Source organism: Anomaloglossus baeobatrachus, chromosome 6 (assembly GCF_048569485.1).
Source record: "Anomaloglossus baeobatrachus isolate aAnoBae1 chromosome 6, aAnoBae1.hap1, whole genome shotgun sequence".
In the NCBI taxonomy this organism is placed as follows: domain Eukaryota; kingdom Metazoa; phylum Chordata; class Amphibia; order Anura; family Aromobatidae; genus Anomaloglossus; species Anomaloglossus baeobatrachus.
Genome location: NC_134358.1, coordinates 428273828 through 428288477, shown reverse-complemented (window position 1 = coordinate 428288477; position 14650 = coordinate 428273828). Strand labels below are relative to the sequence as shown.

The 14650-nt window shown below is 47.2% G+C and overlaps 1 protein-coding gene across 3 annotated transcripts in view; it reads left to right on the top strand.

Moving 5' to 3' along the window:
- Positions 1 to 14650, top strand: part of MYRIP (myosin VIIA and Rab interacting protein) — an 812272-nt gene that overhangs the window by 553772 nt on the left and 243850 nt on the right. For all 3 annotated transcript variants that reach the window (XM_075315190.1, XM_075315188.1, XM_075315189.1), the window contains exon 5: positions 13116 to 13196. In XM_075315190.1, coding sequence (XP_075171305.1) covers positions 13116 to 13196 — 81 coding nt within the window. The remainder of the gene's footprint in view (positions 1 to 13115; positions 13197 to 14650) is intronic.

Here is a 14650-nt window from a genome sequence, read left to right as displayed (position 1 = left end):
ACATATACAAATAAATAACTCAATTGGTAACCACTATAAACGAAAATAATTCAAGAACACTAAAATTACATTTTTTTATGCTACTGCAATACTACAAAAAATGCTGTATCTGGCGATCAAAATGTCATATCTATCCCAGAATGGTATTTATAAAAACATCATTTCATCCTGCAAAAAATAAGCCATCACTTGACTCTATCGACCAAAAAATGAAAATGTTATGTGTCTCGGAAAATGGTGATATTTATACACTTTTGATTATTTTCGCCACTAACATCATAAAGAAACTAGACATATTTAGTATCACTGCAATCATACTGATGAGTAGAATCATATTTCCAGGTCATTTTACCACACAATGTATGCTGTAGAAACAATTCCCAAAAAACAATGTCAGAATTGCTTTTTTTTCACAATTTCACCGCACTTGGAATTTTTTCCTGTTTTTCAGTACACAGTACACAGTAAAATGAATGTTGACATACTAAAGTACAACTTGTCCAACAAAAAAGAAACGTATGTCTGCGTGGACAGAAAGTTATGGCACTAGGAAGAAGGGGAGGAAAAAATGAGAACCCAACATCCAAAATTGGCCGTTTTATGAAGGAGTTAATTTAACTCATGCTGATTTTCAGGGGAAAAAAACCACAATATCTGAAAATGTCTCTGTGTGGTCCTCAGTTCATTGTAAAGAGATAAGCATAAAAAGAAAGTAACAACCATTACAGAAGCAAAAATAATTCTATAAATACATGTTACAAAGCCCTTCTGCATTCATAAGGGTTTTTTGATATTAGAAAATCTGGCAAAGGCTTTTTCAAATTTTGTACAACTACTTTAAAATTTTGGCTAATAAACATCCATATTATATAACTTTTAAGGGGATACTCACACTTATTAGGTTTATATTAGCGATGGTGCGTATCGATTCACAGGAAGGGTCCAATGGGCACATCAGTAACCACCTACTTCCTCCGTCATTGCGGCTTTTCTTTTTATTAGCCAGTCTGGTGTATCATTTGGCAACAATAACGTTGTATCAAAAATAGCAACAAAAAGAGGAGATAAAAACTCCCCCAAAAATGTATTATAAAATGTACTCACAGCAAAAAAGGGCAACCAGTCCAGTTAGCCCAGGCCAACACATCTAATGCACAAACAGGATGCAGACAAGCCTCTCAACATGATGGACACTTCACAGGTGCATAGTGGAATTTCTGTCCCTTACGTGCTGCAGTGAGTAGTGTCCGAGTAACCCGCCTAATCTAATAGTAAGGGCGTGGTAATAGGTTGCTGGCTGGACACCATGCGCATACAAGTGTGAACAGTGCCCTATGCGCGCCACTAGTGTGCAATTTACCTTGCACCTGTGAAGTGTCCATCATGTTGAGAGGCTTGTCTGCATCCTGTTTGTGCATTAGATGTGTTGGCCTGGGCTAACTGGACTGGTTGCCCTTTTTTGCTAACAATAACGTTGTACTAGACTGGTAATCAAAAAAGATGTGTCACGCTAGGTACGGGGAAGTACCAAGTGAATGGTGAAAGAGTAGGGAAACCCTGTGTCTATTGAAAGGGAAAATGGTGACCCCTGACCAATTCTACTGCTGGTCCCTGTGGTGCCTCACCACCCTAGATAGGTTCCACACCTATGCACTAAAATGGATACCTGACCCTAGGTATGGTATCCCTAGTGCTGGGCCCTAAATAAGGAAGGTATGGGATGAGCCCTTTGTCAACCCCACTAAACACTATAGACAACACAAGGAGGACACACAGGGAAAAAATGCATGAACTACTTATCTACAGATGACACAGGTAGAAGTTGAGGAACGTTTTCAGCAACAATACCACAGAGTATTCCATGCCACCTGCTAGCAACCAAAGCTTGAATGAAATGAAAAATATCACCAATATCACCAGCACCAGTCCAAGAAAGGACAGGGTATATTAAGCACCAAGATAATGCTGATGATCAGCAGCTGGATGGAAAGTGAGCTCCTCCTGGGTCCAAAAGTTGGAGAGATTAATCCAGCAGGAAAGCTACATATGCCAATGAATACTGACAGCAGTAACAATGGAAAGTCAGGGAGCATTCTGCACAGCCAAACGCTGTGACCTTCTGTGGGCAGAAATCACATGACTGTCTGTCACACATGACACACCTGTGACAAGAAGATAGAGATGCCGTCAGGTGAGGGAAGGTTCATCGGGATCCTTTACGGCAGACACAGATTACTGAAGTAACCACTGCACAGGGTCCTTCAAATCGATTTTCACAATCTCTATTTTATGTATTTAGCTTAAAGGTACATCATAGTTCTGATGTGGGTGTTTGGCACAAATACGGTATATAAAAGCTGGCCTAGCTTTATACTTATTTTCCACATTGTATGGAGCCAATCATTGTGCAGATCCATGGCACTTTCTTAATTATATAACTGTTAATTATATTTTTGGGGATTTGAGTGTCAGGGTGATCTCTAAATATTCTAGATGTATGAAGAGCAATGGATGGCAATAATGATGATTATGGATGTTTTTCCTTTCTCTATCATCTTCCATGCTATGGAGAATCTGCAATTAACCCACATCAAACTTCACAATTACTCCACAAGATGATATATGAAAACCAGCAGCATGAGAATGGAGTATTGCAAATCCTAATTGTATTCTTTGTACTATAATTTCTCACCATTTTTCAGTGTGGAACATATGTGAACATGGCAGAAAATAATTTACCTCTTTGTCCCAGCTGTTACATCTCTGCTATCTAGACTTTCAGAGTATCTCTCAGCTATATCCGCCTTGTTCCTAAAACTCAACAGTGACAAAACCAAATTCATCATTCTATTAAAGCCGTCAGGAAAGGCCATTTGCTGAATAGTTGAGGAACTAGGACTTCAGAATCTCAGTTTAAGAACAATATTTCCTATAAATGGGTATAAAGAACGTCTGAATACAATGTTTACTACCATAGCAGAAGAGAACTTGCTGTATATTTATTTAGTAGTAGCTTTTCACAGTGATTTTTCATTATGATTGGTCATGTCTGATTTATATGACTTGTTTATTCCCAGGTTACGCCACATAGTTAATCTGTGTTCACATCTGCTTTACAGGCTCATTACAATCAATGCGGTCTGTTGGGCACCGTTTGTGACTATAGAAAGTTCTTGCTTGTTCATTACCCTATCCTGAAATGGCTTCTAAATTAGGCGCAGTCCAGGCTTAAAATAAAAAGCTTATTTAATATAAAAATGAAAATAAGGCTTATCAATATAATGGAGGAACACAGTAAGGCCACATTCACACTTTCAATATTTGATCAATATTTTTACTCTGTATTTGTAAGCCAAGACCGAGCGTGGATCTGTAAAGGTGGAGAGATGTCCAACACCCTCTCTGAAGACTGTAGTTCATGTGATGTGATGTACCTGCTATGTTACCTGTGTTTGATATGTTCCTACTACCCTTCAGGCTGCGATTTTCCTTGTTCCGTGGTAACAGGGTTAACATCAAGCCAGAAATGCTGAAGGAAATAAGTTTTACCTTCATCCAGTAACAGTGGCAACTGAACTCTACAGAATAGGCAAGTTGGATGATCTGCCAGGAAGAGACTTGGAAATCTGAGTCCAAAGGTGGCCAGACTCAGGGGACTTTGTAGAGGAAAGGGAGCAGCCCGGCTGGGGACATGTTACTGAGGATTAGTAGGTCTCAGAGTGCAGACAACAACAAGTTTTTAGGTATAGTGGTTACAGCGAAACACATTGACCCTGTACCATGAAGATGGAGGTCCTCAGTATATCCTGTTGTATCAGTGTAACATTTCACATAAGCAATGTGCCGTTGCCTGTAACCATGATGTATGTGCCTCTAACATGTTTGCCAGATGAAGACTGCAAGTGTTGTTCCTGCTTCCTGTTGTACATAGTTTTAACAACCACTAAACACAAACCTTTTTTAATAAAAACATACAGTATGGCTTATTCTACTGGAAGACGAAGGGTTACAACCTGTCCCAAGATGCGGCTGTATGCAGTCTAAGAGTGACAGGAATTCCACCCAGTACATGTGCACACACCCCATTACCCATGTATATAGTGTTTGGGAACGCAGAAGTCTGCCATGACACGTACCGTTCCCAGGACCATTACTGAACAATCTGTGGAAAAGTATAATAGAAACACGGGCACCACATCTGTATTTTTCACCCACTTTTGGTTTTGACTTACAAATACTAAGGTAAAAAAACTCACCAAATACTCAACGTGTGAACGTGGCCTTGCTAGCAAAATCTTCAATGTCCACTACTAGTAAATAATACATTAACAAATACAGTACAGACCAAAAGTTTGGACACACCTTTTCATATCTAGAACAACTGTTAAGAGGAGACTTTGTGCAGCAGGCCTTCATGGTAAAATAGCTGCTAGGAAACCACTGCCAAGGACAGGCAACAAGCAGAAGAGACTTGTTTGGGCTAAAGAACACAAGGAATGGACATTAGACCAATGGAAATCTGTACTTTGGTCTGATGAGTCCAAATTTGAGATCTTTGTATCCAACAACCGTGTCTTTGTAGAAAAGGAGAACGGATGGACTCTACATGGCTGGTTCCCACCGTGAAGCATGGAGTAGGAGGTGTGATGGTGTGGGGGTGCTTTGCTGGTGACACTGTTGGGGATTTATTCAAAATTGAAGGCATACTGAACCAGCATGCCTACCACAGCATCTTGCAGCGGCATGCTATTCCATCCAGTTTGCGTTTAGTTGGACCATCATTTATTTTTCAACAGGACAATGACCCCAAACACACCTCCAGGCTGTGTAAGGGCTATTTGACTAAGAAGGAGAGTTATGGGGTGCTACGCCAGATGACCTGGTCTCCACAGTCACCAGACCTGAACCCAATCGAGATGGTTTGGGGTGAGCTGGACCGCAGAGTGAAGGCAAAAGAGCCAACAAGTGCTAAGCATTTCTGGGAACTCCTTCAAGACTATTGGAAAACTATTTCCGGTGGCTACCTCTTGAAGCTCATCAAGAGAATGCCAAGAGTGTGCAATGTAGGAGTCCTGAATATAAAGAAAACTCTTTGAATGAGAAGGTGTGTCCAAACCTTTGGTCTGTACTGTATATACTCATCTAATCATTAAAAAATATAACTTCCACTGTTAACACCTTGCATATAAATCAAACTAAATAATATTCACACCCACATACAATCCACACTTCTACCATGTCTCCAGTATCCTTATGACAATCCATCCCATCAACATCTGGTAATACGACTTAAGGGGGCTTTACACGCAACAACATTGCTAACGAGATGTCGTTGGGGTCACGGAATTCGTGACACACATCCGGCCTCGTTAGTGACGTCGTTACGTGTGAAACGCACGAACGACCGCTAACGATCAAAATTACTCACCTAATCGTTCATCGTTGACACGTCGTTCTAATCCCAAATATCGTGGCAGGACGCAGGTTGTTCGTCGTTCCTGAGGCAGCACACATCGCTACGTGTGACACCCCAGGAACGAGGAACAACACCGTACCTGCGTCCTCCGGCAATGGGGTGGGCATGTCTTTCTTTCGGCTGCTCTCCTCCCCTCTGCTTCTATTGGAAAGCTGCTGTGTGACGTCGCTGTGATGCTGCACGAATCGCCCCCTTAGAAAAGAGGCGGTTCGCTAGCCACAGCGATGTTGCTAGGCAGGTATGTGTGACGGGGACTAACGATATTGTGCGCCACAGGCAGCGATTTGCCCGTGACGCACAACCGACAAGGGCGGGTGCGATCGGCAGCAACATCGCTAGTGATGTCGGCGCATGTAAAGTGGCCTATAGGCCATTTGAACATGTGGTTGCAGTGATCATCTTTATCCTGTGGATGGCGTATTTACACTGAGGCCGGCGCCACACGGGGACTAATGCGATCCTCGCATAACACTCAGCTCTTGCTGGCAGCACAGCGGGAGCCGAGTGTCATCAAAGTGTCACTCCGACTGAGGTCCGTTCATGCAATCGGACCACAGCTGTGGGAGGCGGGCCGGCACTCAGGAAGGGAGGGCTGGTGCTGCAGAGGGGAGGGAGGGATTTATCACCCTCTCTCCTCCGTAGCCGGCTATTGCCATTCTCGCCCTGCACTCGTGGTACACCGGTGTACTGTGAGTGCAGTGCGATTTTTCTCTCGCCCCATAGACTTGAATGGGTGTGAGAGAAAGAGACTCACAGTACAATTGCAGCATGCTGCGATTGTTTTCTCGGTCTGATTGGGGTCGGGAAAATAATCGCTCATAGGTGCTGGCACATAGGCTAATATTGGTCCGAGTGGAATGCGATGTTTTATCGCATTCCACTTGGTCTGCTTTTCATGTGTCTTAAGCCTTAAGGTACTGTCACACATAACGAGATCGCTAGCGAGATCGCAGCTGAGTCACCGTTTTGGTGACGCAGTAGCGATCCCGTTAGCGATCTCGTTATGTGTGACCCTTACCAGCGATCAGGCCCCTGCTGTGAGATCGCTAGTCATTGCAGAATGGTCCAGGTCATTTTCTTCAAAGGCGTTGTCCTGCTGGGCAGGACACATCGCTGTGTTTGACACTGTGTGACAGGGTCACAGTGACTGCTGAGATCCTTATACAGGTTGCTACTGCGACCTGTATTGTTCCTGCATCGCTGGTAAGATCTGACTGTGTGACATCTCACCTGCGACCTCCCAGCGACTTACCTGCGATCCCTATCAGGTCACATCGTTTTCGGGATCGCTGGTAAGTCGTTGTGTGTGACTGGACCTTTAGAAAAAGTCTGAAATTTGAAGACCTGAGGACAGATGACCTCTGTCAGCTTTTCATAAGACAAGCATAAGGTCAGATATCTATTCCAAACAAAGGAATTTCATTTAAGAACAATGAACGAACAGTGACCATTCAGCTTATCTTGTTAGTATTATCTATCTGACCACTACTGGAATTAGGCATATAACAATGTCTGATAAGTTCATCCTTTCCAAATGGCCAAGTGAAAAACATTGCCACTAAACATGCGGGGATTGCCTGCCAACCACAGTAATGCTGTAGCCATCTGTCACGCTCCCGGTGTCCCAGCAGCGCTCCTTACCTACTAGTCCAGTCTCACCATCGCTGCACCGCTCTGTACCCACTGATCCGGCTTCACCGTCATTGCACCGCTCCTTAACCACTGATCCAGCCCACGTGTCCAGCGGTCATGTCTGTCGCTCCCGCTCGTGCTCTCCTGCGTCCTGCTCCTGGTCTCATGAGTCTGACTGAGTCTTAGACTCATGCCTCTGTATAGGACCGGGCCCCGCCCACTCTCCTGGTCTTATAGGCCCAGCACACCTGCAGCAGGAAATGACTTGAGGCTGTGCTGGGTATATAAGACTGGCCTTTCCATGTGGGCGGCGCCTGATCAACGTGTCTTGAAGCTTTGTCTTGTGAGCTAGGTGCTCAGGTCCCCTTGTGCCGTGTCCTGTACTACTGCCTGTCTTTACTACCCGGCACCTATACCAGTGTCCTGCACTGTCTCAAGGAACTCTGTGACCCCGGTGATTTTGTTCTACCTGTCCCCGGAGGGACGCTGGTCCCCTAGTACCGTGTGACTTTGTTCTACCCATCCCCGGAGGGACACATCCCTGCCACGCCAGTGCTCCGGCTGCCGTGTACCCTGCCCTCCGGTGGGGTGCTCGGTCCAGTGGATCCACCTCCTGGGCCTACCAGTCCTCCCGGACCTGACACCATCTTTGCTAGGGGCATTACTGTGATTGGCAGGCACAGTGAAAATAAAAAGTGTATTCCCTTGCCTATTTGTTATAACCAACGCAGGAAAGTAGACAGCTGCAAGTGTGATGCCCTGGCAAAAACCAGGTAGTCACACAGATTAGGCCCCTGCATAACACCGCTCCCACACAGGGTTAAACCAGCCGACCAAATCCTAGTCACCCCCTCAGGGAAGGACAGACACACCAGTGGGCGGAACCAGATGGAAGGGAAACGCCCACCTAGGGGTCTGGAGAGCCCACGGCGGGAAAACAGAGCAGATAAGTCTAGAATCAAGTTCAGAGTGGAGTGGAGGAGTGGAGCTCAGGTAGTCAAGGCCTGGAGTTCAAGCTGACAGGTGCCAGGGTCGAAGCCCTGACACATTGGCTAGGTGGCAGACAGTGGTCAGTGCCAGCAGGAGACGGGGGGGCGGCTGCCGGAGATCCGAGGTGGACCGGGGCAGGGTTGTAGCCCGCCAGTACTGACACCGGAGAACTGACCCGGAAACCGTGCACAAAAGGGGGTACTTGGCAACGGCCTAGCTAATTAACCAATTGAGGGCAGGATTTTAGGTCCTATCCCAATTTAAGTCCCGAAAAGTAGACAACCACCCACCGAGAAGGATAGGGCATCCGCCAGGGCCCAGTAGATCCCACGGGTCAGCGTCTGACGGGCACGGCTCCCAACCAAAGGACCAGGAGCGGACTCCTGCATTACACACCGGGAAGTCCACCACAGAAAACACAAAGTGCAGTGAAAAGGGGCATTGACCATCGGCCCGGGTGTGGGACCAGATACACCCGTCTGCGGCAGCTGGCCACCATCACCTTGGTTTACCAAAGGACTTGTGTGATTTATTCAACTGTGAGTAACATTCCCGGTCTGACCAGGTGCGCCGGCCCCTGCCGTTACTATCCCCTGTTCAGAGACATTGGGCCCCAGGGCATCCGTCCCTGCCCACAGAGGGGTTAACATCCAGCTGCCAGCCCATCGCCCCCGGGAGTCCCACAACAGCAGCGGTGGTGCTACATCTCACCACACACCGTGGGTGGCGTCACAGACAGTTTTCAACAACACCCGTACAAATACGTCCCCTTTTTATTCGAAGTGTCTGCGTGACCCCCGGGTCCGGTAGAGTCCCTTTAGCCATACCGCAGATCCGGATCCGAGCAGCATGGCTGCTGGCTTTGGGGCGGCACACCTCGAAACCTGGCGTCACAAACAGGATACTTACCCATTCACTTACCTGGTGAAAGTGCGCCTTGTTCTGGACAGTCAGCGGTGCTCCGCTGCAAAATTTTGAAAAATCGCCATTTTTGCGGCCATTTTTAGGCGCGAAAAATGACAACTCAGCGTCTTCTTCCCCGAGAAAGGGCGCGAAGTTGAATCCCCGCCCCCTGGGAACACTGCCAGAAGGAAGACCCTGAGGCCGAAAACGAAACTAGCAAGCCACGTCTAGAGACTGCTCCTGAAAAACCAGGGGGGCGGGCGAGAATTGCGGCATGTGATCCGAGGAGATAAGAGGCAGGGACACCAGGACTCTGCCATCTTCTGTTCCTGGACACCATCTCGAGAGGATGTCTGCCCGGTCCGGCGACCCGATGATGGAGGAGCCAGCTCCGGGGACTGCTGAATGGGTGGAAGCCCAGACAGCGAAGATGTGCCGCAATATCCAGGACGAGGCCAACCACATGCTGGCAAGATGGACGGCCGAGATGAAGGAACTGGCTGCAGCCATGCGGGCACGCGAAGATGAGATGGCTTCGGAGGAGCGGGTAACCGACCCATGCCCCTATATTCCACCAGAACCGGCCCAACTGGCTGAGACGCTTGGTCTGCCCCCGTCCGCCACATCGCCTCCCTCTCTGCCCGTACCTGCAGTTGGTGACCCAATCGGTCCGCTGCCCCAAGCCACGGCAGCGGTACCCGTTCCTACTGCCCACGAGGACCCAGCCATGGAGTCCTCGGGCCATGAGCATACCACCGCTGCAGCATCCGTACCAGCCCCACGCCTGACCAAGGCCTGGAAGACGTCCCCTCCGGCCCCGAGCCAGGCCGCAACCCCGATGACGGCAATCCCGGCCACAACAGGGGCGACGCCCGAACGGAAGTGGGCACCAGCAAAGACGCCGACCGCTCCCCAGTACCTGGTCCCAGCTTAGGCGCAGCTGGGATGCACCTGCAGGGTGGCAGAGCAGGCCGCGGATCTGCAGAACCCTTCACTTCACGTGAGTCCAGTCGTGCCCGGCAGTTAGGGCGTCTGGATGGTCCAAGCCCCTGGGCAGGCGGAGGCGGAGCACGGAACCAGTGCCCCGTATTGGGAGCAGCAGCAGCTGAAGTCCGATATAGCGGCTCGGGAGAAGAGGAAGGCCGAAGTGCTGAGCCGAGCATACTGGGACAAGGACAACCTCCGACAGGCCACCCTACGTATCAAGGACAGGTCCGGCACTTTAACCCCCAAAAGGGATGGGGTTTTATATACGAGCCGGGCCTGGAGGCCGAGATATTCATCTCCCGGAGAGATGTGTCCCCACACCTACCAACTGGCCACCCGGATCGAGACCTGGAGCCCGAAGAGTTGGTCTCATATACCCGGCACTGCGGAGAGAGGGGGTGGTTCACCCTCGATGTCAAGAGGTGGGTGAAGATTGGTGATCAGCTGCACCTCCACTCCTCTCCACCATCTCCACACCAGGAAGATGATGATTAAGGTAGCGGTTCCCGGCTACCCCAGTTAAACCCAGTTGACAGTTCACAGTTCTTCACTTTTATATGGACCATGGCCGAGAACTGGCAGGCCAACTCAAAAACTTTTGGGTCTTGTAAATACTCCCATCCACCTTCTTGTTACACACCGTGCAGTCTCTGGAGAGGCTGATTGGAGGAAGGGCCTGCGGTAGAGTTGGCAGAGGCCAAGGCACTACTGAAACCGGTGACTACCCTCCAGGCCAGGGGTCCCCGGACTTGGGGCCCTTGAGATGGACTGCCGGGTAAGGAAATTTTTACTTGTTCCTGGACTCGGACAAAGGAGTGTGTACCAGTGTTTAGCGGTGGCACCAGGGAACAGGTTGTTTTGGGTGGGGGCGCGGCAAGAAGGTGGTCCGGTCCGTCCCATTCCGTTAAGTAATGCAATGTTTAAGATTTGTGCCTCCCGTAAAGGGAAGAAATTGTAAAAGTTACTATATTTGTATCCTGTTTTTCTGTCTTTTTCATTCCAGTTCCGGTTAAAATAAATGTTGGTGGTCGGACAGCCCGCGGACGGTCTGTATTAAACCAAGGGGGAATGTGACGCCCTGGCAAAAACCAGGTAGTCACACAGATTAGGCCCCCGCATAACACCGCTTCCACACAGGGTTAAATCAGCCGACCAAATCCTAGTCACCCCCTCAGGGAAGGACAGACACACCAGTGGGCGGGACAAGGTGGAAGGGAAATGCTCACCTAGGAGTCTGGAGAGCCCGGGGCCGTAAAACAGAGCAGATATGTCTAGTGTCAAGTTCAGAGTGGAGTGGAGGAGTGGAGCTCAGGCAGTCAAGGTCTGGAGTTCAAGCTGACAGGTGCCAGGGTCGGAGCCCTGACACATTGGCTAGGTGGCGGACAGTGGTCAGTGCCAGCAGGAGATGGGGAGATGGCTGCCGGAGATCCGAGGTGGACCGGGGCAGGGTTGTAGCCCGCCGGTACCCACACTGGAGAACCGACTCGGAAACCGTGCACAAAAGGGGGTACTTGGACCCTGAAGCCAGGACCGGCACCAACGGCCTAGCTAATTAACCAATTGAGGGCAGTATTTTAAGTCCTGTCCCAACCTAAGTCCCGAAAAGTAGACAACCACCCACCGAGAGGGATAGGGCATCCGCCAGGGCCCGACAGATCCCACGGGTGAGCGTCTGACGGGCCTGGATCCCAACCAAAGGACCAGGAGCGGACTCTTGCGTTACACACCGGGAAGTCCACCACAGAAAACACAAAGTGCAGAGGAAAGGGGCATTGACCACAGGCCCGGGTGTGGAACCAGATACACCCGTCTGCGGCAGCCGACCACCATCACCTTGGTTTACCAAAGGACTTGTGTGATTTATTCAACTGTGAGTAACATTCCCAGTCTGACCGGGTGCGCTGGCCCCAGTCATTACCATCCCCTGCACAGAGACATTGGGCCCCAGGGCATCCGTCCCTGCCAACGGAGGGGTTATCATCCAGCTGCCAGCCCATCGCCCCCGGGAGTCCCACAACAGCAGCGGTGGTGCTACATCTCACCACACACCGTGGGTGGCGTCACAGACAGTTTTCAACAACTCCCGTACAAATACGTCCCCTTTTTATTCAAAGTGTCTGCGTGAACCCCGGGTCCGGTAGAGTCCCTTGAGCCATACCGCAGATCCTGATCCGAGCAGCATGGCTTCTGGCGTAGGGGCGGCACACAGGCATAAGACATACGAGTTCACAGCCTCGAGATGTCCCAGCATCTGTGAACTCCAGGAACCTAAAGGCTCCCTTAAAGTCTCCTTTAAGGTTTCTGGGTTTCATAGCTGCCAGGATACATGATGGTTGTAAACTCTGGTAACTCTGGAACTTGGGTCTCACAGCAGCTGTCAACCCATTAACTTTAAGGGATCCTTTATATTTTATGGAGTTCCCAGCTGTTGGGATACCTGGAGGCTGTGAACTCTGGTAAGAGTTCACACAGCCTCCAGATGTCTCAGCAGCTGGGAACTACAGGAATCGTAAAAGCTCCTTTAAAGTTACCAGTATGATAGTTGCCATGAGACCGTGGCGTCCAGATGTAGCAGTCTTGTCTGTTGAACGCTTATTTCCAGGGAACTAAGCTATCAGAAATCTAAAATCAAACATGTTGGATCAAATATCTCTTCTCGATCAGTTGTACGCTGCCTCCATACACAACAGTCAGTCGTCCAAACCCGTCTATATTGGCGGGTTCAAACAGTCTCATATACTTTGCCACTCAAAAAGGAGCAAAGTGAACTTGATTTTTCATATGAAAAAATAATACTTTATTAACAACAAAAATTATTTTGGTTATCAATTATTGACAGTTGTACAATTGTCAATCCTTGATAACCAAAAGAATTTCTGTGATAAATAAAGTAATATTTTTTCACATGAAAAATCAAGTTCACTTTGTTCCTTTTTGAGTGGCAAAGTATATGAGACTGTTTGAGATCCACATAAATTTACTTCTGAGCACCGACTGACGGTTGAGCTAGGCCTTTCTTTTGTTCTATATTAGCGGGTTCTGCCGACATTAGTCTAATGTATATGTTTTTTTCAGATAAAGTCCTTTTTTGTTTAATCTGATACTTACATGGTTTCTTTCTTTTCAGAGGGAAGTTTTATTGATGAAAGTTTAGAAAATGAAGGAAGTATCTGTGGGAGTGACTCAACATTTTACAGGCAGACACAAGGTAATGTCTACTTTTGATCACGTTAAAGGGGTTTTCTAATCATGTGAGAGTACTTACTTATCCTTTAAGCCATCAGCATTCATTTTATGAAGGTCTAACTATTTTCATCCCCTCTGGTCAAGAAGAAGAAAAAGCCAGCACTCAAGAGTGGGAAAAGTGAAAAAAACCCTGAAAGTTTATTTTAGTGGTCCACAAGACACTATGTATATAAAATGTGACGTTTTGGTCCATCATAGACCATTTCCAAACATGCACATCAGAATCTGAGCACCAGGTTAGATAATTGAGTGATGCAGCGCTTATGGGGAGTGTGACCTCTGTCAGAGCGCCTCATACACAGTGTCTTCTGGACCTCTAAAATAAACTTTCCCCTTTTTCACTTTTCTCTCATTTGAGTGCTGTATATTTTTTCTTTTTGATTTGATGGAGACCCTATCCAAACAGTTAACTTACCTAGAGTGCCGTGTTTATGAGACCCCTCATTACTAATCTGTAAATGAAAAGAAATAAAGACAAACAAAAAAAATCTTACTTGATCTAAATTGAATGCTTGTCTTGATTCATTCCAGAATTTTGTTTGCCGTTTTAGCAACAGCACCACACTGTCAGCTCATGTTGAATCTGTGATCTACTATTATGCCCAAGTCCTCTTCCCCGCTGCTATCACCTAGTTCTATTCCTCTCATTCCTCCCAAAATTACTTGAGCCCAGTTACCACGCCAAGGTGTAACTTTCAGCTCGGTCCTAATTTAACTGTTATTTTGGATAATATATGGTATGTTCAGTTAGCACTAGTTCAGACTATAAGATGAAGAAGTGGCTGCAATTCTTCTTTTTTTGTATTTAGGAGTCATGTCCTTTGTCTGCGCAAATCCTCCCAATTACCACAGGTGTTTTAATTGTTCTTTTGCAGGTTCTTTTCTAGCCCATATAAGAGGTCATTTTTGACATGAGGAGAGGCAGAAATTAGATTAGGACCCAGTTGAGAGTTATACCTTGGTGTGGTAACTGGGCTCAAGTAAATTTGTCCATTTTTATTTGTAAAGTAACTAATTTTCTCTAAAAAATGTGTCATGTTTTCTGGACAGTAATGCATATTCACATTTCAATATTCAGTACTCACATCCTTCAGGTTTTTTCCCTCATTATTTGAGTGCAGCTATTATTTTGCATAATAAGTGACACATCATGAATTATGTGTGTCAGCCCCAATCTCTTCCTGTTTTCATATTACATGGCAAAAAGCTGCTGACAGATTCCCTTTAATAATGTAGATTCAGTACCTGAACTTCACATTCCCATAAGATGGTGGGAGGTCATTAAGGAGTAAATTTAATTAAGGTTTGAAATCTTACAAAAAAAAATGTACAGTATATGCTAGAGAATACATAAATATGTTAGAAGTGCTTTGTACACATAGCAGGAACATTTAATGAGCTAAATGTGCCAGAAAT